This window comes from Denticeps clupeoides, chromosome 7 (genome assembly GCF_900700375.1).
Source record: "Denticeps clupeoides chromosome 7, fDenClu1.1, whole genome shotgun sequence".
NCBI lineage: Eukaryota > Metazoa > Chordata > Actinopteri > Clupeiformes > Denticipitidae > Denticeps > Denticeps clupeoides.
Window position 1 is genome coordinate 2,016,052 of NC_041713.1, and position 27,522 is coordinate 2,043,573.

Below are 27,522 nucleotides of genomic sequence, written 5' to 3' on the forward strand. Positions count from 1 at the left end.
ACCAGGAGACCCAGGTTCAAACCCCCCTTACTACTATCGTGTCCCTGAGCAAGACACTTAACCCTGAGTGTCTCCAGGGGGGGACTGTCCCTGTAACTACTGGTTTATCTAAAATATCTAAAAATAACTTTCTTTTGTTTTCTCTGCTACAGAAGAACAAGGGCTCCAACATACAGATAACCAGTAAATACTGAACACGCCCCATGTACTACGTCTGACCTAGTGCTGGGAAAATATGGCCCATAGTGTGTGTTTATGTGTGTGTCTTCTTCTCTTGCTGAGCCTCCATGACATCATCAGTCAACACGGTTATATAAGCCGTCACCGTGTCTAAAATACCCAGACTGCACTGGGGGCTCAGAAGAGCCGTCTGCTCCTGAGCCTGCAGCTCAGTAGCTTATCAACCTCTCTATGTTCCTGTGTGTGTGTGTGTGTATGTGTGTGTGTGTCTGAGAGTTCCCACACGTTAGTGCCCCTCTAATGAGGGATTAGTGAAAACGCTTTAATGTGCCTCGGAAAATGAGCCGAACCCACAACCAATCACATTATGCTGATTAGCGGTGCCAAGAGCCAATCATATTGCCACGATTAAAGGCTTATAGTGGTCTGGTGGCAGCTGAGATGGCGCCATCTGCTGTTTAAACACGGCTTGAACACGCCACACACACTTTAATTTCCTTAATCTCAATGCTGAGCCATGATGTGCTGATTGGTTTCTACGCTGGTGGGGGCCGTCCTGTGGGAGGAGTTTCAGTTAAAATAAGTCAAAATAAACGCGTTACTTTGTCAGAGTGTCATTGGTTTTCATCTCAGCAGGTTGGTCAAGTGGAGATTCAAAGGAAATGCAGACCAGGCAGCAGTTGAGAAACAAGTAAAAAAAAAACACACATCACTGTTAATCAAAGACAATCATTTCACACACACACACACACACACACACATGCATTCAACACTGTGTTAATCCTACTGCTCACAGCACTATCTGCCGGGGTTTTTGTGGGATTTAGGGACCAGTTGTCTGATGTCTGTATCTGTTTTCTGTAAACTTTTATTCTATAGCTTATTTAAACCACAAAGTGCTTTGCAAGTTTGTTTCATCGATCAAAACAACATAAAAGTCCTGATGGAATTAAAAGCCAAGCATCAGAAAAGAGCGTTTTCAGGCGGGACTCTGTATAGAGACGTTCCGGTGGCGGGTTATTCCAGGGTCTGAAAGCTCGCGTCCTTCTGTACTTTAATTGGTTGCACTAAGAGCATGTGGCTGGTTGGTCTAAGTGCTTTTTCAGTTCAGTTGTATAAGTCGAGCGGCTTGGTTAAATAGCTGAGAGCTGTACACTTTATAACATTTTAAATAAGTAGAATCTTACAGTCAGTATGAGAATGTAGAACTGTGTAGGAGTGTGAGTTGGTAGTAAGATGAATGTTCATCTGCGTGTGTGTGTGTGTGTATAAATGTATATGTGTATTTATGTAGGAGGGGCTTCTTTTTCGGGTTCTTCTTTTTGTATACATTATTTATTCGAATGTGCTTTATATCTGCTTAACCTCATTTCCCTTCCCTCCAGAAACATCAGTGATGGAACAATTCAACCCCAGTTATCAATTTCTGCTATTTATGGGCTCATAGGAAGAAACACACCACTTTCAAGTTCAAGTTGAGCTACATACATGTTAGACGGTTCATCGTGAAACGAAACAACGTTTCTCCGGAACATTTAAACAACGTTACATACCGACATAAAGTGACCGTGTGACTGACACACTGGGTCACATACAGAACAAACGAGGGACACAGACAGTGCGAATGTGTCTGTTCAAAGTGGAAAGTCCCTGAGTGTTCAGGTGTCTCATGACCTGTGGGATGAAGCTGTTGCAGAGTCTGGCAGTGAGGGTCCGAACGCTTCGGTACCTTTTGCCTGATGGTAGGAGGGTGAAGAGTGCATGTGAGGGGTGTGTGGAGTCCTTCACAAGGCTGGTGGCTTTCCTGATGCGGCGTGTGTGGTAAATGTCCGTTATGGAGGGAAGAGACACTCGTCCTCATTATCCTGTAGGGTCTCACGGTTCACCATGCACCTTCAGCCTCTTTCCATCCAGGCCTTCTCCTGGTACGATGGGTCTTCTAGCTCTGGCCTTTGAACAGATTGGGTTGTGATTAGTTTAATGCTGGACTGGCTGCATTAAGATCTGCATCATGGAGTCTCTAATCCATTTTTTTGTAAGGACTTCTCTCTTACACAGTGTCCCACCACCTCCTTACCAGTGAACGGGTGGCTTCATGTTCATCAGCTCCGCACGCCGCAGAGATCTCATCACGTGATGCACTGCAGCTCAGGGCCAGTAGAGGGAGCAGGAGAGCCATGTGAAGCAGAGTCCTGCCCTCTCGCTTTCTCTCTGTGTGTGTGCTCATTTAATAGATATTTGTGTTTTCCTGTAGCTTCTGATACTCGCATGCGGTGGTGATGACCCATGACGTCTTTCCACTGCAGACGGCACCAGAGTCTAAAACAAAGGGTGGGGCCGATCAGATTGATGGATCCTGTCCAGTGAGGACACGGGGGCTGATGGACGGAGTGTCAGAGGGTGAGACGGGCGTAATGAGAAATAAGCAGCGCCATGTTTCTATAACAGGCGATGAACCTCCCAGGCCATTTCAGCCAGATGCTCATCTGCTGTCCAATCAGGGACAAGAAGACAGAAATGTCAGCAAAAGCTGGTGTAGTTGTGTTGTACAACGTCAGTATATCCAACATTTTGGTGTAGTGTTGGTGTTGTGTTTGTGTAGTTTTAGTATAATGTTGGTCTTGTGTAGTGTGTAGTGTGTAGTACGGTTAATGTGGCTCAAGTGTATGTTTGGTCTGGTGTGTGTGCAGTTTTCGTCCAGTTTAGTGTGGGTGTAGATTGTGTGTATTTTTACTCTGGTGTAGTGTTGGTGTTGTGTTTGTGTAGTTTTAGTATAATGTTGGTCTTGTGTAGTGTGTAGTATGGTTACTGTGGCTCGAGTGTATGTTTGGTCTGGTGTGTGTGCAGTTTTCGTTTAGTTTAGTGTGGGTGTAGATTGTGTGTATTTTTAGTCCGGTGCAGTGTTGGTGTTGTGTTTGTGTAGTTTTAGTATAATGTTGGTCTTGTGTAGTGTGTAGTATGGTTACTGTGGCTCGAGTGTATGTTTGGTCTGGTGTGTGTGCATTTTTCGTCCAGTTTAGTGTGGGTGTAGATTGTGTGTATTTTTTTTCCGGTGTAGTGTTGGTGTTGTGTTTGTGTAGTTTTGTTGGTCTTGTGTAGTGTGTAGTACGGATAATGTGGCTCGAGTGTATGTTTGGTCTGGTGTGTGTGCAGTTTTCGTCCAGTTTAGTGTGGGTGTAGATTGTGTGTATTTTTACTCTGGTGTAGTGTTGGTGTTGTGTAGTTTTAGTATAATCTTGGTCTTGTGTAGTGTGTAGTATGGTTACTGTGGCTCGAGTGTATGTTTGGTCTGGTGTGTGTGCATTTTTCGTCCAGTTTAGTGTGGGTGTAGATTGTGTGTATTTTTTCCGGTGTAGTGTTGGTGTTGTGTTTGTGTAGTTTTGTTGGTCTTGTGTAGTGTGTAGTACGGATAATGTGGCTCGAGTGTATGTTTGGTCTGGTGTGTGTGCAGTTTTCGTCCAGTTTAGTGTGGGTGTAGATTGTGTGTATTTTTACTCTGGTGTAGTGTTGGTGTTGTGTTTGTGTAGTTTTAGTATAATCTTGGTCTTGTGTAGTGTGTAGTATGGTTACTGTGGCTCGAGTGTATGTTTGGTCTGGTGTGTGTGCAGTTTTAGTCTGTTATAGTGCGGGTGTAGATTGTGTGTATTTTTACTCTGTTGTAGTGTTGGGATATTTTTATTGTCGTGTCTGTTTTATTGTTATACTGACGTTATAGTGCAGTGTTGGAATAGTTTGTATGTAGAGTTTGTGCAGCTAGAGTGTGTGTGTGTGTGTGTGTGTGGTTCTGCTCCATTTGCACAGAAGATTAAGAGAAGCCACAGGGGACGTGTAGAAAGTGACGGGGAGGCAGAGATTGAGGGATTGTAAGGATTTGGGATGTGTGTGTGTGTGTGTGTGTGTGTGTGTTCTCTGTGAAAATTTCAGAACTCTGACACAAGCACTCTCCACCCCCCCCCATGGGGGTCCTGTCAGCTTTTTCTAACCTGCAGTCAAAGGTAGAACACACACACACACACACACACACACGCACACACACACACACACACATCCCTGCTGAACATGTATCTGGCTCAGTCCCTGCGGAATTCTGGGATTAGTGGTGAATCTCTGTCCCCTTCCACCGCAAGGATCTCCTCAGGGGGGCGTGGCCTGTGATGTGCTGATTGGGGGGGGGGGGGGGGGGGGGGGTCACAGTGTGACTCCTGCTGCTCTCTAATGGAGGATTAAACGATTAATCAGCCTGAGTCTTTAGGTGCTCCGCCAGGGTTCGATTCACTCTCTCTCTCTCTCTCTCTCTCTCTCATCTGTCTATGTCTCTCTCTCTCTCTCTGTGAAAGAGATGTAGGACACAAGGTTGCTGAGCGGATGTAAAAAACACAAAAGTTATAATGCCATTTGTCTTGTTTATAGAAGCTGCTCCTGCTCCATGCTGCCGCAGCATGAGGTATCGGTCCTGATAACAGAAACACACACACACACACACATACACACACACACATGCACATCAGCATTGTTTCCTAAAGGTCAGTGTGGTCTTGTGGTCTTCTGCTAACCTGGACGAGGTCCACGCGAGAGACCTTCAGCTTTCTGGAGTCCCCTTCCCCTCGTCTACCCACCCTGTAATTATTTACGTAAAAAAGGGGAGGAGTCCGTGCACACGATTGTCACACAATACGTTACACGTCTAGGTGAAGCGCAGCGTCCATCTTCACCTCCGTTTGTACACAAACGCGACCACGCCCACTACCAAGAATAGTGCACGCGCTCCACTACCCATGAAGTGCAAGGAGAACATGGCCCCCGAAAGCTGGAGATGCCGGAGCCCGTTTCCCGCGGCTCTGCTCTGTTAATCAGCCGTTTAAGGGCTTTGAATAGAAACAGAGACCCGTTGGCTGGAGACCAGGGACATGAAGGAAGGTCTCCGTCTCCAGACAGAGCAGGAACAACGGGGGAGAACAAATGAGGGTCCCAGTCCCTTCCAGGACTGCTCAGATGGTCCTCACCACTGCCGACTGGCTGCCAGGCCTGCTGCTGATGATGATGATGAAGATGATGATGTCCTCTGTTTCAACACAGTCGCGCTGTGCAGCTGGTGATTTTCTTGTTGTTTTTGAGTCCATCATTGCTGGGGACACTTTGAAGTAAATGGTGCAGGCTGGGTGCACACACACACACACACACACACACACACACTCGGTGGGTTGTAGCCTGTTGGTGATCATTAGAGCTCCTGCCCTTCTGCCCAGTGTCTCCAGCAGGGCTGAATAAACAGGATCTTTCCTTTCCCATAATTCCCTTCTCTCCCAAACCCACAGTCCTCCCATGATACTTCGTTCTTCTCTCGTGCTCCTCCACACCTCTCGTCCCCATTCTCCTTTGTCCTCTTCTGTAACCATCCTCTCCTTTCCCACAATCCTCTCTTGTCTTTCTTACAGTCCTTACAGGCAAAAGCTCAGATTTAACACGTCCGGGAACGTTGAGAATTCCGTTTTTCACAATATTATGAACGTTCCTCCTATTTCTGAAGATTGTGTAGGACAGCCGTTAATCAAAGATGAGCGGCAAATTGGCGACAACTGGCCGCCGCAGCCGCTGCAGGAGGCGAGGCTGGCGGAGGAAATGACTTTTTGATTGATGTGTCTGGTCAGTGCGGTCCGAACGATTACAGCAGGACTGCTGGACACCAGCAGGAGATGAAATGTTCCTGTTCCTCTGAAAGATCTCCTTTATTGTGTGTGTGTGTGTGTGTGTGTGTGTGTGTGTGTGTGTGGTGTGTTTGCACAATTAAATATTTTAATAACGCCTTGAATTGATCTGGAGCCAGAAAAATATCTTGCAATGTCCCGTGGTGGAACTCAGAGCCACATTCCGCTCTGGGACACTCCGCCGTCCTGACATCTCCATCACCAGCAGGTCAATGAGGATTAAAATGGTCCTTTAATTTATTCTGATTTATTCTGATTTACTGACACTGTGTAACGCCTGCATCCGTGGAGCCTTTCACCTCCACGACTCGAACCGGCGTCCTAAACGTCCTCCATGACTCTGACCGCCGTCCTGACCCTCCTCCATGGCTCTAACCAACCTGACCGTCCTCCATGACTCTAACCAACCTGACCGTCCTCCACGACTCTAACCACCGACCTGACCATCCTCCACGACTCTAACCAACCTGACCGTCCTCCACGACTCTAACCAACCTGACCGTCCTCCACGACTCTAACCAACCTGACCGTCCTCCACGACTCTAACCAACCTGACCGTCCTCCACGACTCTAACCAACCTGACCGTCCTCCACGACTCTAACCACCGACCTGACCGTCCTCCATGACTCTAACCGCCGTCCTGACCGTCCTCCACGACTCTAACCAACCTGACCATCCTCCACGACTCTAACCAACCTGACCGTCCTCCACGACTCTAACCAACCTGACCGTCCTCCACGACTCTAACCAACCTGACCGTCCTCCACGACTCTAACCAACCTGACCGTCCTCCACGACTCTAACCACCGACCTGACCGTCCTCCATGACTCTAACCGCCGTCCTGACCGTCCTCCACGACTCTAACCAACCTGACCGTCCTCCACGACTCTAACCACCGACCTGACCGTCCTCCATGGCTCTAACCGCCGTCCTGACCGTCCTCCATGACTCTAACCAACCTGACCGTCCTCCACGACTCTAACCACCGACCTGACCGTCCTCCATGACTCTAACCGCCGTCCTGACCGTCCTCCACGACTATAACCGACCTGACCGTCCTCCATGACTCTAACCAACCTGACCGTCCTCCACGACTCTAACCACCGACCTGACCGTCCTCCATGACTCTAACCAACCTGACCGTCCTCCCCGACTCTAACCACTGTAAGAATGGACATCGCGGGAGCCTGCTTTGTCTTGCATAACAGATGTCTGCAGGGGGAAGTGTAACATTCCTGTGTCGACGGTTGTGGGTGAAGATTCGACACCCCGGTTTTTACATGTCTTTTGTCCGACGTCAACGTGCGAAGTATCAGCCGTCAGGACCGCCCACCCTCTTTGTCTTCACCAAATGGGAGGCACCGGGGGCGTGACATCAGAAACAACAGGTTCTGATTGGTCAGTGACAACTTCCTGTAGGCCAGTGACAACTTCCTGTAGGCCAGTGACAACTTCCTGTAGGCCAGGGGTATAAATGTCTGCACACATGTGGAAAAGTGACCTCTGAGCTATCTTGCTCAGGGGGGTTTTTCCCTCAGAAGCCGGAAGGCTTCTGGGACTTTTATCTTCCCTTCTCTTTCTCTTCTCCCTCTTTACTCTTTCTTCTCATGTTTACTTTCTCTATAACCTTGGTACCTTTTTACATTCAATATTCACATGTAACTACAATAATTATTTACCGGTGTTAATAAATTAGAAACTGTTCATTTTTAACCTCTGTTGTGCCATGCCTCTTTCTGCCAGGTAACATCAAATTGGAGTGGTTAAATACAGTGCTCTGTGTGGAGGGAGAAAGAGTTTTGTCTTCACACTCTATTCTCTTCTCCAACACCACATGGTCTTCATGTGTGGCTTTTTACACCACCGACCTGACCCTCCTCCATGGCTCTGACCGCCGTCCTGACCGTCCTCCACGACTCTAACCACCGCCCCGACCGTCCTCCATGACTCTAACCACTGTCCTGACCGTCCTCCACGACTCTAACCACCGTCCTGACCGTCCTCCATGACACTAACCGCTGTCCTCACCGTCCTCCATGACTGTAACCACGACTCTAAACGCCGTCCTGACCGTCCTCCACGACTCTAACCACCTTCCTGACCATCCTCCACGACTCTAACCACCGACCTGACCGTCCTCCACGACTCTAACCAACCTGACCGTCCTCCACGACTCTAACCGCCGTCCTGACCGTCCTCCACGACTCTAAACGCCGTCCTGACCACCGACCTGACCGTCCTCCACGACTCTAACCGCCTTCCTGACCATCCTCCACGACTCTAACCGCCTTCCTGACCGTCCTCCACGACTCTAACCGCCTTCCTGACCGTCCTCCACGACTCTAACCAACCTGACCGTCCTCCACGACTCTAACCACCGACCTGACCGTCCTCCATGACTCTAAACGCCGTCCTGACCGTCCTCCATGACTCTATCCAACCTGACGTCCTCCACGACTCTAACCACCGTCCCGACCACCAACCTGACGTCCTCCACGACTCAAACCACGGTCCCGACCACCGACCTGACCGTCCTCCACGACTCTAACCGCCTTCCTGACCATCCTCCACGACTCTAACCGCCTTCCTGACCGTCCTCCACGACTCTAACCAACCTGACCGTCCTCCACAACTCTAACCACCGACCTGACCGTCCTCCACGACTCTAACCACCGTCCTGACCGTCCTCCACGACTCTAACCACCGTCCTGACCGTCCTCCATGGCTCTGACCGCCGTCCTGACCGTCCTCCACGACTCTAACCACCGCCCCGACCGTCCTCCATGACTCTAACCACCGACCTGACCGTCCTCCACAACTCTAACCACCGACCTGACCCTCCTCCATGGCTCTGACCGCCGTCCTGACCGTCCTCCACGACTCTAACCACCGCCCCGACCGTCCTCCATGACTCTAACCACCGTCCTGACTGTCCTCCACGACTCTAACCACCGTCCTGACCGTCCTCCATGACACTAACCGCTGTCCTCACCGTCCTCCATGACTGTAACCACGACTCTAAACGCCGTCCTGACCGTCCTCCACGACTCTAACCACCTTCCTGACCATCCTCCACGACTCTAACCACCGACCTGACCGTCCTCCACGACTCTAACCAACCTGACCGTCCTCCACGACTCTAACCGCCGTCCTGACCGTCCTCCACGACTCTAAACGCCGTCCTGACCACCGACCTGACCGTCCTCCACGACTCTAACCGCCTTCCTGACCATCCTCCACGACTCTAACCGCCTTCCTGACCGTCCTCCACGACTCTAACCGCCTTCCTGACCGTCCTCCACGACTCTAACCGCCTTCCTGACCGTCCTCCACGACTCTAACCAACCTGACCGTCCTCCACGACTCTAACCACCGACCTGACCGTCCTCCATGACTCTAAACGCCGTCCTGACCGTCCTCCATGACTCTATCCAACCTGACGTCCTCCACGACTCTAACCACCGTCCCGACCACCAACCTGACGTCCTCCACGACTCAAACCACGGTCCCGACCACCGACCTGACCGTCCTTTAAGACTCTAACCACCGTCCTGACCACCAACCTGACCGTCCTCCACGACTCTAACCGCCTTCCTGACCATCCTCCACGACTCTAACCGCCTTCCTGACCGTCCTCCACGACTCTAACCAACCTGACCGTCCTCCACGACTCTAACCACCGACCTGACCGTCCTCCACGACTCTAAACGCCGTCCTGACCGTCCTCCACGACTCTAAACGCCGTCCTGACCGTCCTCCATGACTCTAACCAACCTGACGTCCTCCACGACTCTAACCACCGTCCTGACCACCAACCTGACCGTCCTCCACAACTCTAACCGCCGTCCCGACCACGGACCTGACGCCCTCCATGACTCTAACCACCGTCCCGACCACCAAACTGACCGTCCTCCACGATTCAAACCACAGTCCCGACCACTGACCTGACCGTCCTTTACGACTCTAACCACCGTCCTGACCACCAACCTGACGTCCTTCACGACTCTAACCACGGTCCAGACCACGACTCTAACCACCGTCCCGACCACCAACCTGACGTCCTCCACGACTCTAACCACCGTCCCGACCACCAACCTGACCGTCCTTTACGACTCAAACCATGGTCCCGACCACCGACCTGACCGTCCTCATCATCATCCTCATCACCATCATCATCATCATCATCATCATCACAGCCTACAGTGAGGTCAACATCCTGGACTGTAAGGGCTTTAGTAGGATTATAATTAGAACAGAAACACATGATTAGTTCAGAGGAAAAAGCGTCTCCAGTGAAACAAATAAAAAACGTGATCACACATTCATTTTCATCTTCTAGGGAACGAGGGGATGAATCCTTCATGAACATTCTGATCAGGTTTTTTTTTTTGTGAAGATGCAGGTGATAAATCCTGAAACAGACCCGTATCGCCAGTGTAATGGTTCCTTTGTAATTTTGTCGTCGTTTCAGAACAGAGCTCCTCAGCTCCCTCAGGGAACATATTTTGACTGTATAACATCTGACGGAACCCAGTCCACTGATCTCTTCTCCTCTGGGTTCTTGTCTCCTGCACCCTGGCTATTTTAGATTTCTCTGATGTTAGATATGGATTTTCGGACTCATTTCATCAGCTTCTGTTGTTCACATCTATTCTTTTGATTTGTCTCAATAATTTTATTGCAATCATGTTCTACAAAGTTTGGCTGAAAACATGTAACTTCTGTTCAGAAGAAGCTGGTGCTGCCCCCGTCTCCCTGGCGCTAATGATGAAGGTGGGCGGTCCTCTGCTGAATCTTTCAATAAAGAGCACACTGGGAGTTCTGTCGTCTTATTCCAGATGGACATCGTCCTGAATCATCATGTTTGGACCGAACCTCCTGCTACCTCCAGCTCAGCCCCCTCTCTGGAAAACTCTGAGATTGTCTGAGGTGACGAGGACTTCTGAGAATTGTCCTTCTTGCGCTCATCTGCTGCAGCACTTCATAGCGCATGTTGTGACAGAGTGGGGCATGATGGGAAATTGCGTGTAAACAGATAAACGTGTCCCTGGGCTTTCATGATTATTTTTGTCTTTGAAACAAACCTCAAGCGCTGAAGCCTTCAGCTCGGAATGTCCTTCAGATTCGGAAACATTAACCTTTGTGTGCGCCTCTGGAGAACCCGGTTCCTGTGCGTTGTCATGGCTACAGTGCGTCCATCGTCCTTGGGGTCCATTTGGTCATTTGTGTGTGGGATTTGAGTGTTTTACTGAACTTCTACGACACACCCCCTTCTTTATTTGCGGAACTCCCTGCTGTGGTCCTAGGCTTGGCGCATGATGGTGAACATTGCGGTCACACGGGGGCTTTAAATAAACCTGACCTGAAATCCAATCACACTGCACACACCTGACCTGTGTGCGGGATATTGACATTTGACCTGCTCTGCATGATATCCATTATATGAATTCATTAGACGTTCTGATATATACAGGAAAACAGGCATTCAGTGCTGAGGAGCAACGTTCAGTCCCGTTCTGACAGATGCATTACACATTATAGGCAGTATTGTCAAGCTGGAGAATCCTGAAATATTGTCCCTTCCAGGGCAGCTCCAGTCCCATGTTCCAGTCACAGCCTCGTCAGCCAATAATAAACTACTGTAAGCATGGCGAAACTCATGCAAACGTTGCAAACTGTTTCAGGGGTGTCAAATTCGCAGAGCGCGGGCCACATCCTGCTACATAACTTTATATAGATCTATTGTCATGGCACGGCCATATGAAGGGGCTGATAACACACAGATCCCATAACTACATTTACAGCACTTACCAGACGCCCTTATCCAGAGCGACTTACAATCAGTAGTTACAGGGACAGTCCCCCTGGAGACACTCTGGGTTAAGTGAACATGGGTCTTCTGGTTCATAGGCGAGTGAGTTACCCACTAGGCTACTACTACAGATCCCATGATGCAATTTGATTATCAATGCCTGGATTATTGATGCATCGGGATTTTTTCTACATTACTTCACGTGATGCTTTCAAATACGTCAGTGAGATGACAGTTAAGGCCTCGTTCACACAGACATCAAGGATGTCAAATAAACGCTGCATGCAAAGTTTTCACTGCGTCCGTTTCTACTGAAGGCCAGATGAACGTTACACTGCGACGATGTTCTGCTGCATCGCAATTATCCTACTAACATGCACGACCACTTGATCAGTTCACGCTGCAACAGACACATTTCCAAGGCCACATACGTCTGAATTTGGGTTCGTTGTTGCAGCTGCAACATTTAATCTAGAATTGAAAGTTATTTCAAGAGATAAGATAAGATAGAATTTGTGGAATTCCTGCTGATCTGACCATGCTCCTTTTTCCGGCCACTTTTCCCTCTACTCTTTTCCCCTGCAAAGCTTGTGGTGACATTTTGTTCTCCTCAAACAAATCTTTTATCCTCAAGCACGCTGGTCTCTGAGCGGTCAGTCCTGGACAAATCCTCAGTCGTTTGAAACCGGCACCGCTTGTAGATAAATTTCCTTCCTTTTTTATAATCCGCTATTAAAGCTTCCACAACTGAAGGCATTTGAGAGCTCTTGTATATGAGTGTGTGTGTGTGTGTGTGTGTATTATGTGGTGGGGTCGTGCTTCTGTAATTAAACACACTTGACTGCTCGGCCATCTGTTCAGGCCCTTCAGCACTCTACACACCAGGTAACCTGTCAGTGTGTGTGTGTGTGTGTGTGTGTGTGTGTGTGTCCACTTTCCCGCTCTCTTCTCTGTTTTAACCTACAGTGGAAATCTTGACCCTAAACTCTTTAATTCTTCACCATTTTCAGTTGTTCAGTCTCCATGATGCGACAGTCAGAGTTTTTATAAATGTTGTATAGAAGTGTGTGGAAGTGATTGTAAAAACATTTGAAATTGACGTCTGTATACTCACATCTATATAGAATGTACAGGGCATTAAGTACCAAATGGTTAATGGTTTTTAAACTGTAAACAAACGAATATATATAATATAAGTTAAAATATGACGGAAATGGCACTGATACAGTGCAGGAACAGGCTCTGCTGCTCTGATCTGTCGTTCTGAATCCTTTCATCATTGATCTGAAGAGAAGAAAATCAGTGTGGTCTTTGCGCATCTACAGAAATTCGTAATTAGACATCTGAGAGTTGTGTGAAATGCAAGCAGGCATGAAGTGCATGACGTTCCACACACTGCTGCATTTCCCGATGAAGATGTGGAACCCTCAAAAGTCAATTCTCTGCATCCAGAGATGCAGGATACCTCTGCATATGTGTCGCATGAGCCAATAATGCACTCATTTGTGTTAATACGCGTCGCTGTATTTTCTTTTCAAGCTTCCGGTAGACAGTGACCTGTCACGCGTATATAGTTCAGTGCAAGTTCAAGACATTGGACACAGCTTTTTGACCGAGTTAAATGGGGACGGAGCTGCATGGTTACACCTGGAGATGATGTGCATGGAGAATTCAGATAATGTTCTCCACGCAGTATTTTCTTACTTTTTTTAATGAAAAATTGATTCTCTTTTTTTATTTCATATTTAATAATGAATTCTAATCCGCCCCCTACTCGATTGATTCTAATTGCAGTGATGGACACATCATTCATATTCCCTCTATAAATTGTGACTGTAAAGGCGGGTGCTGATTTTTCCGACTGAAACGTTGCGAGTGACATCGACATCGTCTTCCTGCACCTCACACTTCCCCCCGTTCCCCCACCTCTTCCCCGATCTTACCCATGAGCAGTGATGATTCAAATGAACAAGGGCCTTCGCTTGCCATGCAGGCTGGACGTGGCTAATCGATGCCCGGCACGGCCACCACGGCCGGTTCACTTCACACGTGAAGCTGAGTGGTTTGTTATTGACCTGATTGGACACGATAAGTGCAGCGGACGTTGAGGCCGTAGCCGTGGCAACAGTCGTGCTTCGCAGTAAATGTCTGCAGTTACAGGCTGTTTGGTTCCAGGTAATCGCCGACGTTTGAGCAGAATTTTTTTTTATAATTTTCGTTTTTTTTTGGTCTGGAGAATAACTGCAGCTGGATCAGCGATCATTTCATCCTACCGGTCAAACTGCCCTACTTTTAATATAAAAAGTTCAAATGTGGACAGGTTCGTGTTCCGCCCACACCAAGCTCCTCTTACTTTGCTGTCTAGGATTCTTAGGATTCTCCCAATTTTAATGCAAAATGTTCTCAGTAGTGCAGTCAGCAATGTTTTATTTTTCGAGATGATTCAGATGATGTGCCCACTGGAGAAAAACACAGTGAGTTTATATGGCTGGAAACACACACAAAACAGAAATGTAGCATCACATGGTCACAAAGATATATGTTCACTTTTAAAAGTCCACGACTAGAGCTGTAAATCCTGGCCCAATTTCTACCATTTTATTCAAGCTTGGTCATCAAGCACAAACTTCCGGTCTATAGTACCTATCCTCTCTGTATGATTTGTTTTGGTGATTGGTAAAAGTGTTTGTTGTATTAAATGGTGATTTTTTAATGAAATGTTTACATTTACATTTATAGCATTTACCAGACGCCCTTATCCAGAGCGACTTACAATCAGTAGTTACAGGGACAGTCCCCCCCTGGAGACACTCAGGGTTAAGTGTCCTGCTCAGGGACACAATGGTAGTAAGTGGGATTTGAACCTGGGTCTTCTGGTTCATAGACGAGCGTGTTACCCGCTAGGCTACTACCACCCAAATGTTAACTTGAGGTGATGCATTTTAATTATTGCGACAGAGATGAAAATGGAGGCTGAGGCGGTGAAACATGTGCATTTAAAAAGCTCGGACTCTGTCAGGCTCACTTTTTAGGCTCGATTACAGCACGTGTCCTGATCACGTGAGAACAGGCAGCACCTGGCTGGTCCATGGGCACCAAAGCATTACACATTTTATATGCTGAGTTGTCTAGGGTGAATATTGCACCCGGGTCAAAGGTAAACAAAACGCAGCTGCATTCATTTTGTGTTTCAGTTCGGCACGACAGGGGACCTCGGCCATTTTAATTTGTCTCCCATGGGATCAGTGTACGTCTTATCTCCATTAGTTTTAATGTGTTAACCTTAACAGCACTGATACATTTATGTTCATATTTGAAATGAAAAAAATGAAATGTTCGGAACATCATGGTTTGTGGTGCTCATCATCCAAGGACTAATTTAACACTGGGGCAGCGGAGGCCTAGCGGGTAAGGGAGTCGCCGAAGTACCCCCACACAACTGCTCCCCGGGCATCACAATGACAATCACTTCACTTTCACTTTCAACCACAGAGCCATTGCCTATTAGATGCAGACATGAATTGTCCATTTAGCCAGAATCCAAAGGATGGAGGGAGGGGTGGAGTGATGCATGCCCCATTACTCATAATTATCTCCGGTAAAGTGATGAAACGGGCGAGGGTCTTCATTACATGGCTGAGCTGCCGCCCGCAGCAGGGTGAAGATCAAGGCGACCTCCTGACGACTGCTGGGCCGCTGAAGGTATTTCTGCCAGGGCTAGGGTCACATGGTACAGGCTGGCGAATTGTCTGTTCAGAAAATAAAAATAACTAAAAACTCAGGATTCATTCTGTGGTGATAGTTTTTTTTTTATTTATCTGCTCTACTGAATTTGACATCATTACCGCAATTGCATTTTCATATAAATATAAATCCATTTTTGGAGTCAAAATAAGAAACGACAGACGTTAACTGTGGAAGAGTGACACGGAGACAGGTTTGTGTTGAGAATTAGGCAACATCTTTGCCGTAAATCCTGACGCTGAGACCCGGATCTCTGGAAGAACCCGGACTGATCCCAGGTTGATCCCGGGATCTGCAGTCCTTTGATCTGCGGATTTAAACCGCCTGCAAAGCAGCATCTTAATCCTGCAGAATATAGACACACACACACACACACACACACACACAAAAAAAAAAAACCTGAACGATTAAACGATTTTAGTTTACTGTGTTATGGTGTGGGCATCTGCATGTGGAGGGGTGAAAGGTCGAACCTCAAGAGTGTCCTGTTCTTGATTTTTATTCCTAACCTCCTTGTTTCTTGACGTGATTTGTATTTCTGCGGGAGCTGCTCTTGTTGGTTTTAAATCCCACTCGGAACATGAGATTTTTTTTATGGACCTAAATGGAAATCACCACAGTTGATGCCTTTGGGTGCAGGAGCCCAGTGAGTGTGAGGAGGCGGCAACAGCGGCAAGATTTCCATATCTGCGTCTCCTGGTTATTCTTTCTGCTGCGCGGAAGTGAGAATTTAATTACGAAGCTAATCCCACATTTCTTATCCGTGCACGTGCACGTGGGGAGGGGCTTTATCCCCCCCGCGCCACGCGATCCTCGTCTAGAACCGAGCCGAAATGTACGCCGATGCCAGAATAACAATCAGATCTGTCCTGATGAAATTGTGTGGAATCGTGATTTTGCCCAACCCTCTTCTGTACTGTGAAGTGAAGTGAGTGTCATTGTGAAACACTGCAGCACAGCACACGGTGCACACGGTGAAACATGTCCTCTGCATTTAACCATCACCCTAAGTGAGCAGTGGGCAGCCATGACAGGCGCCCGGGGAGCAGTGTGTGGGGACGGTGCTTTGCTCAGTGACACCTCAGTGGCACCTTGGCAGATCGGGATTCGAACCGGCAACCTTCTGATTACGGGGCCACTTCCTAGGCCACCGCTGCCTGTATCATATTGTACTAGAGTATTGGGTCCAGTGGGGAACCCAATACATTTCTTTATGAATAATCTTCTTTTATTAGACATATTGAATTTAGACGTGCGTTGGACACTGTTACTTCATTTCAAAAGCAAACAACGTGGTTGATGGTCCTGTTCGTTGGTGCAGTCGCTTTCTGCTGAACAGCACCATGTGGAGCCCAGGTCGAGTGTCCGTGCTGGAAGTCTTTTGTCCCCCTATTTCCTGCACATGCGCCTCATCACAGCAGCCGTTACATCGAATGCAGCGGTTCGAGCGCCATGGGGGGCAGAATCATGACCTGATTTTTACCGCCGGCAGACATTATCATATAACAAGCAAGCTGGTCTGATTATAAAGGCAAGTTGCAGTATAGCGCGAGCCAGCTGTAAACTGATTTTTTTATATTCACCGCCGCCTCAGAGGACTAGAAAGCATGCTCGTGTCCAGAATAGTGCACACCAGTAACATTGCACCATTTTAACTTGGCACGTTACTGAACGCTGCAGCGATTCCACGAGCTTAGTGCTGTCTGCATGTCTGTCCATCTTCTGTTGTCAACATGTGTTGTTGGCATTAAATGTTAACTCTTGCACTGCCTGTGTCCCATTTTGCACTTTGTCGTAATGGTGCACGTAGCACCTGGTTCCAGAGAAACGTTGTTTCGTTTGACTATGTACGGTCCAACATCTCTTTAACTTGACCCAACCTGAGTGGAATGCAGCTGATGTGTCACTCGCAGTGGTACAGAAACAAAGCAGCATGAAAAGTCCCTGAAAAAGCAATAATGTGCAATTCAATGTGGAGTTTGTGGTGAAGGAAGCCAGACCCACGCGGTAAATATTCACACGCCTGCCGGGCCGAATCAGGCCGTCCAGCTTCACATGCAATGTTTAGTACATTTTGGTTTTGTTTATCCTATTAATTTTTTGGTTTATTTAAAAAAAATTGTTATGAAATGAAATTTTAGTTTTAAAAAACACAATTTGTCTGCAGTGAGAGATTTTTTCATATTAAAACCCCTGTATTGTGTCCTGTAACTTGTGCAAATACATGGAAATGATCTGTTAGGGCATAAAATACACATCCAACAAGCTGATTGCTGATTTATGGATGTCTGCACATCCATAAATTAGTACTTTGTTGCAGCACCTTTTCAATTAATTGCATTATTAGGGGATCATTTGAATTTCGCTTTGTACCCCATGGGGATCCCACAATGTGTCCCAGATTTAAACAAAACAGTGTCCTCTGTATTTAACCATCACCCTGAGTGAGCAGTGGGCACCATGACAGGCACCCAGGGAGCAGTGTGTGGGGATGGTGCTTTACTCAGTGGGACCTCAGTGGATCGGGATTCAAACCGACACTTCTGATTACGGGGCCGCTTCCTTAACCACTAGGCCACCACTGCCACCAAACTCCCTGTTCTAAAAATCTAACATGTAGTCCCCCGCTGGGGGACGTATCAGATATTAAACTGATAAGAACTGATACTACACTTGATCTTAGCCAAAAGGCCGAGAAGCAATGACTCTGCAAATCGGCAACCTTCCGATTACGGGGCCGCTTCCTTAACCTCTACGCCATCACTGCCATGTAATTCCAACTTGCGATGAACACAGCATCATCCACATTTCGATTTGTTATGGTCTACAACCCTAGTGATTGTCTTAGACATGAAGGGTTTGAACCAATCAGAAGCAGAGTCTTAGTTCAGGCATGAGTGGGAGGAGTCAGTATTTTGGGAGTCAGTATTTGAGTATTTGCGAGTTCAGTGCTGATTGTAAGGTTTGTTTTCTGTGGTGCATGTGACCTCGCAGCATTGGTGTAAAGCTGCCAGTCTCAGTTTTTAAAGTGAAGTGATTGTCACATGTGATACACAGCAGCACAGCACACGGTGCACACAGTGAAATTTGTCCTCTGCATTTATCCCATCATCCTGAGTGAGCAGTGGGCAGCCATGACAGGCGCCCGGGGAGCAGTGTGTGGGGATGGTGCTTTGCTTAGTGGCACCTCAGTGGTACCTTGGCAGATCGGGAATCGAACCAGCAACCTTCTGATTACGGGGCCGCTTCCTTAACCGCTAGGCCACCACTGCAACACATCTTATGTTTATCGATAACAGCGTATGAATGGAAATACTTTGGTTTAAGCGGCTAAAAGCCGCTGTGACAGGTGTCCGGCATGAAATGTGGCAGCCACACACACCCCACAGTTCTTGTCATGTGTGAGCCAGCCAGTCGTCGTGTGCGTCTTTGTGCTTGGAGGGTTCTGTTTTTGTTCCAGGACCAGACTTCTTCAAGCCTCTGACCTTTTTAACGTTCAGTTTTCCCATAAGCCCTCAGCTGGAGCTGCTGTTTTGTATTCGGTCCACGTGGCCTCCTGGGAAATGTGGTTGTAGAGCAAGGCGATTGGTCAGGGTTACGTGTCAAGGGAGATGAACAACAGCGATTGGTGGGATTCAGGAAACCGACTCACATACGGACACACACACACACACCTCCTGCTCCTCTCAAATACTCAGTCTCAAATGCTTGGCTTGTGTTGCTGGGCGTGTGTTGCTGGGCGTGTGTTGCTAGGCGTGTGTTGCTTGGCGTGTGTTGCTGGGCGCGTGTTGCTATGCGTGTGTTGCTTGGCGTGTGTTGCTGGGCGTGTGTTGTTGGGCGTGTGTTGCTTGGCGTGTGTTGCTGGGCGTGTGTTGCTATGCGTGTGTTGCTTGGCGTGTGTTGCTGGGCGTGTGTTGCTTTCCCCGACTGTGCACATGTTGTGGTCGTTGCCACCAGTGGGTGGCGCTCTGCCGACTGATCTGGTGCTGGAGGAGCTACCGCCTCCTTTTTTATTGGTGTACCTGCGTTTATCAGGTCCAGACCACGGAATCTTCTCGCCGTAGGAGCTCCGAGCCTGAACAGTCCCGCCTGCTCATTTGCACCTATGAGCGTAGAAGTGGGGGACGGCGCCGCCACCACAGTGTCCCACTGGAGGGTCCAGATAAATGGTGGTGTGGGCTGCGCTGGAGGTGTGAAGTAAAGCCAGTTTATCAGAAACGACACATGGAGGCTCGTCCTCTCACCTGTCCAAGCGCAGCATTAACCTCAGCTTGTGTGTAACGGTGTGTGTATGTGTGTGTGAGAGACTGTCATTTTAGAGCTCATGTTGCATGCTTAGATGTTTGTCTGTCTGTCTGTCTGTCTGTCTGTATGTCTGTCTGTCTGTCTGTCTGTCTCTCTTCTTCTATCTGTGTCTCTGTCTCTCTTTTCTCTATGTCCGTCTCTCTCTCTTTTTCCCTGTCTGTCTGTCTCTCTTTCTCTCTCTCTGTCTGTCTGTCTCTCTTTTTTCCCTGTCTGTCTGTCTGTCTCTCTTTGTCTCTGTGTGTCTGTCTCTCTTTCTCCCTGTCTGAACCGCTCTCTATTTCTCTGTCTCTCTGTCTTTCTCACTGCTGGAGGTGATCAGAGTTCTGGGAAAGTGTCCCTCTAATTCTGAGAAGAGACTCTATGTGTGTGTGTGTGTGTGTGTGTGTGTGTGGAGAGAAACATGGAGACCTGCAGGATGCGCTGACAATGTCAATTCATCACTCACTGCCTAACAACACACACACACACAGGACCGTAACACAACAATTGATTGGTTTGTGAGAACTGTGTGTGTGTGTGTGTGTGTGTGTGCTCCTCTCTTCTTGCCTTTAATCTCGGTTGTGGTGACGGCACAGATGTGTGTGTGTTTTATCTGTGTATACTACATCACACTGGACACCTTGTGGTGTGTGTGTACTCACCATGTGTTTTCCCTTTACAGCGTTCATTAGCAGTGATTGAACTGAGGTGTGTGTGTGTGTTGAAATCACGTAATAATCGATTATTGGAGTGACGATCAGATTGCTGTGAGGCGTCTTCTCTGTCTCACACACACACTCACGTGCCCACTGTCCACAGTGGACCCACACGATCGATGTGGCATCGTGTTCCCTCTATCGCTGTGATCACGTTTCCGTAGTGATAAGTACTGCAGTAGCTAGAGACCCACCGTGCTGCTCCGCCCACCAACTGATCTCGGACAACTCCGCCTCTTTTTCCACAAACCTTCAGTTCTCTATTATGGCTGGTGTCTATATTTATAAAAAACACACACACACACACACAAAATGAAGCTGTGTGTGTGTGTGTGTGTGTGTGTGTGTGTGACAGTCTTTCCAGCCACATGGTGAACACTCATCTCTTTATCTCTCTTTAAAGAATTGACTGAATTTAACTCAGGAAGTGTTGTTAATGGTGTGTTGGGCCCTAGATTCTCTAGGATTAGGGTTCTTCTGCCATATCTGAGGCCCCGCCCACTGTTTGCGCCTCTTCTGCACAGTTTGTCTATTTGGCAGAAGGCGGGCCAGCAGGGAACATCTCTAGTTAGAACATTAGAGAACCTTCCGCTCTCCTGACTATGAAATGTGGACCATGATCGGAGCAAGAGGGGGCAGGAGCGCCACGTTCTGAAATGTCATGGTATGACGGGCCAAGCGCTGCCATGCGCTGTGCCAACTCCCAGAATGCACCATGCAGCAGTAATGGGGCGGATCGATCGAAGCATCGAGCAAAACGTTAAACTGAAGGCTATGGCGCCAGCTGGAGCTTGACAGTTGTGTCGTAAAAAGAGTACAGCGTGGCAAGAATTCCGTTTATCCATACGGCAGCAGAACTGCAAGGGGCCTGGACCTGCTTTACAACGTTTTCCAAGTCCGGAATACTTCAGAGTCAAGGGACCTTGAAGCTTTTCTCTAAGTTTCTAAAAAAAAAACCCGCGTCCACATGGGAGCGTTATCTGAAATGTTGTCGTCCACATGGAGACGCAGAGAGTGTCCCAAACGCTGTTTTAAAGGTTGGACCCATTTTAGAAAGTAACTGTCCCCCGTGTCCCCTGAAACTCCGCCTCCATGTGGACGCACGAATTCAAGTTTTAGAATCTGTATCTGTGAATTGTCGAGCCGCTCCTTACCTCTCACTTTTCTACCCGTTCAAGTCCTCTTCTGAAATGAGCGGGAGGACAGGACGAGAATGCGATGGGTTGGAGGACAGGAGTGTGAGAAAAGGCCTTGGGTAGGTGTGGCCTAGTCTCCATTTCCACCGGTTTTACATTTTCTGACGCAACCGTAGTCCTGCCACAGCGGCCAGTGCTTCTGATTCCACCGGAACAGAGGAGATGAGTCTCAACTGATCAACTAAAAGATGAAAGGAAATGATGGAATGCTTCACTTCACTCCTGAATTATGCTGCAGCCACAGTTGGTCAAAATCCCGGGGTGACGCATCTCCACCTGATTGATCCATCTGCGTAAGTTCCACCATCTAGACGCCCGGTTAGTCTTCAGTAGGATCGTTTGTCAGGCCCTTCAGGAGACCACCTGCTGTCTGGCTTAAAACCAGAGCAAGACTGGACGTGTGTCAGGTAACCAATGTCACCAAGCTGACCCTATCAGACCCTGGCTGAACCCCAGATGTGGCCTTCTGGCCGCTTCATTTACAGTGCCCGCCTCGAAGACCGCCTGGACGTGGCGTTTTGTAGATCTCTACCTGCCTCGCACAAGCCAAGGATGGCAAGCAGAGCAGATGCCCACTTCCTCCATGGCCCCATCAGAAGGGGATTTTGTCACGATCTGGCAGCTCTGTCCTAGCGGCGGGCAGGCGCCGGATCAGAGAATGTGACGGAGATGGAGGCTTTGGTGCCGGGGGGGTGCAGTGTGGTGGCCTCGTGGGTAAGGAAGCGGCAGAGGACGCGTTTCATTCGCTGCACTAGAGTCCCCGCCGTGTGGAGTGTGTGTGTGTGTGTGTGTGTGTGTGAATGTGTACATTATTAGTTCGGGTCCTGGTTAAGCGGCACGGGTCTCCAAGTTCTTTTCACCTGTAGTTGTGTGCAGTCTCATTTTAACCCTGGAGCTTTCAGAGACACGATGTAGTGATGAAAAGCCTCAGCGGAGAAATAAATCGAAGAGATGAAAATAGAGGTGCGGTCGCCTTGGTACGGAGTTAAAAGGCGAAGGTTTCGAATAAGGGTCCTCAGCAGCTGCCAGTATTTTGGAAACGACTCTGCTGAGGATCAAGTAAATGAATCGGTGAAGAGGGGAAACGGTGAGGGAGGGGTTTGGAAACCCCCCCCTGATCACTAAGTCTTTTACATGCCTGAGATGAATAACCAATAACCTGGAGACAAAGTGGTTCAAGCAGGTATTTCCGTAAATTTCAAATGAACCGCTTGCCCCTGCTTGGAAGTGGAGGTGGAACGAAGGGCCGAGATTCAGAATTTAGAAGAAGAAGTGAAGTGGTTGTCATTGTAATGCACAGCAGCACAGCACACGGTGCACACAGTAAAATGTGTCCTCTGCATTTAACCGTCACCCTTGGTGAGCAGTGGGCAGCCATGACAGAGCAGTGTCTAGGGACGGTGCTTTGCTCAGTGGCACCTCTGCAGATCGGGATTCGAACCGGCAATTATATGGCCGCTTCCTTAACCGCTAGGCCACCTCTGCCCTGAGTAACCCAGTAGCCCAGAGGAGAAATGGTGGACATGCGAGGAAGGATTTACTAAAAAAATGATAATAAAAATGGCAAAATGGTCAATATCATCAAGGAAAATAGGGTGATGGTAACCTGGTATGTAACCAGGGGCGTGTGCAGACTTGTCTTTGTCGGGGCGAGGGGGGCAGGCAGGGTCACAAGGGGTGGGATGGTGGTGAAGATTTTAGTTGTGGGGATGTGAAAGCTCGCTTACACTCTTTTATTACTCTGACACATATGCATGTAGGAAGCCCATGACGAGATGAAAGTTTAATCACCTCTGGGAAAAGAGGAGATCTGGTCACCCTAACTCTACCCAACTTATCAACTTACATTTACATTTAAAGCATTTACCACACGCCCTTATCCAGAGTGACTTACAATCAGTAGTTACAGGGACAGTCCCCCCCTGGAGACACTCAGGGTTAAGTGTCTTGCTCAGGGACACGATGGTAGTAAGTGGGGTTTGAACCTGGGTCTTCTGGTTCATAGGCGAGTGTATTAGCACTACTACTACCACCCTAAATGTCAACATATGCAATTCATAAAACACTAAATATTACAAACAACTGTTTACAGAAGCATCAGATTTGAAAAGCTACCCTAATTGAAGAAACCGATTAAAAGCTCTGGTGGGCCACTACTGTGGCCACGCCCCTGTGTGCAACACACTCGGCTATTTACATTTACACTTGCTGCATTTTTCAGACGTCCTTATCCAGAGTGCCTTACAACCAGAGGAGCACAAAGTCCCAGGTTCAAACCCCACTTACCACCACCGTGTCCCTGAACACGACACTTAACCCTGAGGGTCTCCAGGGGGACTGTCCCTGTCACTACTGCGATGAGACATGATCTTGTGTTGGCCTATCTGGCGGGTGGCGCTGAGGTTCCGGGAGAACGAGTGGCAGCTGACCGATCGTCTGCCTCTCCTCTCCTCTCCTCCAAATGTTGCGCCTTCTGCACCGCGCTGTTCGCCGAGTGAATGAAGGAGCGCGCCGCGGATCTGTGGGAGGAGGGCAACGCCGGCGGAGCGGAGCGATGGGGGGATAGAGACAGAGAGAGAGAGGGAGAGACTGTTTTCATTAAATCCCTCTGTCCCTTCCCTCTACTGTCAAGTCCCTGAAAGGGAGAAAACGTGATAGAAGCGAGAGACAGGGAAGCGAGAGAGAGAGAGCGAGAGAGAGAGAGACTGTTTTCATTAAATCCCTCCATCCCTTCCCTTTACTTACTGATAGAAGGGAAAGATAGGGTAGAGAGAGAGAGAGAGAGAGAGAGAGAGAGACTGTTTTCATTAAATCCCTCCATCCCTTCCCTTTACTTACTGATAGAAGGGAGAGACAGGGAAGAGAGAGAGAGAGAGAGAGAGAGACTGTTTTCATTAAATCCCTCCATCCCTTCCCTTTACTTACTGATAGAAGGGAGAGATAGGGAAGAGAGAGAGAGAGAGAGAGAGAGAGAGACTGTTTTCATTAAATCCCTCCATCCCTTCCCTTTACTTACTGATAGAAGGGAGAGATAGGGTAGAGAGAGAGAGAGAGAGGACCCTCCCTCACCGCCTCCCATCCAGCCTCACAGCATCCGCGCCGAGGACGAGTCGCCATCGCCTGTGATGCCCGGACCCCTGTGGGAGGAGTAAAGGGCAGGTCGGCGGAGGCGGATATTTTTAGAGGAGCAGCGAGGAGATGTGGAGGTCGGTGTGTCAGGACGCGGCGCACGTCGCCGGCGGTTTGCTCTCCTGCGGACGGGCGCTACGTGCGGGCGTGTGAATAGAACCGTGTGCCGCCTCTGGCAGCTCCCTCACTACAGAGGACCCAAGTTGAGCCTGAGGCTGCTGGTGGAAGCAGGAGAAGCTGCTGAGGAGTGAGTGGGACAGAGCCGAGGCGGAACGGAAGAGTTGGCACAACCAGGAGCACCCGCTGAAGTGCATTAGCGATGCATGGTGCTGCGGGTCGTGGTCGGCATGGAAACAGCAGCTTTAAGAGTTCAGCTTCTCCTCCGTCTCGTCGTGGTTTCTAACCAGGGGATGAAACGCTCGACGGATCGCAGCCAAAGCCTGAAAGTTGGCCGGCGTGGACCATCGGCTCGGTTGCATCTGGACCCGGTGCCCTCCAGCCTCTCCTCTCTATGGCCGGTGTACGCGTGACAGACGTGTCCTCGCTGGTCGGTGGGGAGAAGAGAGGAGGAACAACAGGAGAAAGTGGCTGAGTGTGAGTTCTGCTAACAGGGGGAGTGTGTGAGCTGACTTGACTGTGGTGTGTGTGTGTGTGTGTGTGTGTGTGTGTGGGTCTGGACGTTGCCCTGGAGCTCCATGTGGGCCTCCAGGCTGGGAGATGAAGGCTTCCAAGCTGCTGTAGGATCCCTCTGGCCAGGCATGGCTCTGAAGAGCCGCTGTCTCCAGGTCCCGTCCCCCACCGCCCCAGCCCTGTCCTCCTCCTCCACCTGCACCTCCTACATCTCCCACAGAAGACCTCACCAGTGCTCCCGCAGGAATGGAGGCCTGTCGAAGGTCAGCACCGCCCTGCTGGCCAGGACTCGACTGCACGGCCTGCGCTACATCGTCTCGCCACCGGGGGGCTCGGCCGGCCGCCGCATTTTCTGGCTCGTGGCGCTCTGCACCTCCGTGGGCTTCCTGCTGTCCTGGTCGTCCAACCGGCTGCTGCACTGGCTGTCCTTCCCCACCTACACCCGCGTCCACAGCGAGTGGGCGAAGGAGCTGCCGTTCCCCACCGTCACCATCTGCAACAACAACCCCGTGCGTCTGCTCAAGCTCACCAAGAGCGACCTGTACTTCGCTGGACACTGGCTGGGACTCCTGCTGGCCAATCGGACGGTCAGGCCGCTGGTGCTGGACCTTCTGCACGAGGAACGGCACGCTTGGTTCCACAAGCTGACCGACTTCCGCCTCTTCCTGCCACCGCGCCACTTCGAGGGAACCACGCTGGAGTTCATGGGCAGGCTGAGCCACCAGCTGGAGGACATGATGCTGTCCTGCAAGTATCGTGGAGAGGCCTGCGGAACCCACAACTTCACCACTGTGAGTCTTTCACCTCCACTTCCCTGTGGCCTCCTGGGGGCTTCATCCCACGTACACCTCCACTTCTCAGCGGTGGTTCTGTTTGTACATTGTAGAACAAGCTGTGAAATTCATGTTCATCTTGATGCTGCAGAACAAGTGCAACCAGGGTTGGGGTTTTCTAGTCTTTCATCTGAAGAGGATCAGAAGTTCCACTGCTGACGTGGATTCATTCTGCCTGTATTACTGCTGAATGAGTAAATTGGAGAAGTTTTTAAAAAGTGAATTCAAATTCTTTAATATCATATTCCATCCCCCGGTTATTCCATTGCTCTTCATTTAGTTTCTTTGTTCTGTAACTCAGTGTCTGACCACGAGCTGCTTCTGTGAGTTCCGTGTGAAGTCATGGTTGGTTGGGCCAGAAGAAATTGAAATCAATTTCACCCAAAAAATTCGATTCTTTTTGGCTGGAACCGAACGTGGTGTGTAAGACACATTTGGACACGTGTCCAACGACACTCAGAATGGGGTATGACAGTTAGAGTAAAGTGCACAGCAATTTTACAATAGCTTTAAATAATAATAATGACAGAATAAATGTGTGTGTGTGTGTGTGTGTCTGTGCAAGTCCAGGGTAGCAACATAAGTGTGTGTGTGTGTGTGTGTGTGTACAAGTCAGGGTAGCAGCATAAGTGTGTGTGTGTGTGTGTGTGTACTAGTCCAGGGTAGCAGCATAAGTGTGTGTGTGTGTGTGTGTACAAGTCAGGGTAGCAGCATATGTGTGTGTGTGTGTGTGTGTACAAGTCAGGGTAGCAGCATAAGTGTGTGTGTGTGTGTGTGTGTACTAGTCCAGGGTAGCAGCATAAGTGTGTGTGTGTGTGTCTGTGCAAGTCCAGGGTAGCAACATAAGTGTGTGTGTGTGTGTGTGTGTGTGTGTACAAGTCAGGGTAGCAGCATAAGTGTGTGTGTGTGTGTGTGTGTACTAGTCCAGGGTAGCAGCATAAGTGTGTGTGTGTGTGTGTGTACAAGTCAGGGTAGCAGCATAAGTGTGTGTGTGTGTGTGTGTACAAGTCCAGGGTAGCAGCATAAGTGTGTGTGTGTGTGTGTGTACAAGTCCAGGGTAGCAGCATATGTGTGTGTGTGTGTGTACAAGTCCAGGGTAGCAGCATAAGTGTGTGTGTGTGTGTGTGTGTGTGTGTACAAGTCCAGTATATCTGTATATACATAAAAAGATATTTATGTATGTCTGTATACATAGAATAGAAGTAGGTGTACATATGTTTAGAGTGGATATATATAGACATATTGCACATAGGAACTGTGTGTACTGGGTGTGTGGTCACCTGTGCGTGTG

General features: G+C 48.9%; 1 protein-coding gene and 1 pseudogene across 4 annotated transcripts in view; one reads left to right on the forward strand and one right to left on the reverse strand.

The window, feature by feature from the left end:
- Positions 1 to 27,522, forward strand: part of asic2 (acid-sensing (proton-gated) ion channel 2) — an 82,392-nt gene that overhangs the window by 16,808 nt on the left and 38,062 nt on the right. Inside the window, exon 1 of one of the 4 annotated variants that reach the window (XM_028985527.1) lies at positions 24,557 to 26,189. The exons of 2 other annotated variants lie outside the window; for them this stretch is intronic. In XM_028985527.1, coding sequence (XP_028841360.1) covers positions 25,464 to 26,189 — 726 coding nt within the window. In that variant the 5' untranslated portion in view covers positions 24,557 to 25,463. Of the gene's footprint in view, positions 1 to 24,556; positions 26,190 to 27,522 lie in introns of those variants that run through there. One more of the 4 variants, XM_028985528.1, reaches the window with a different exon arrangement.
- Positions 18,031 to 18,146, reverse strand: LOC114795012 (uncharacterized; annotated as a pseudogene).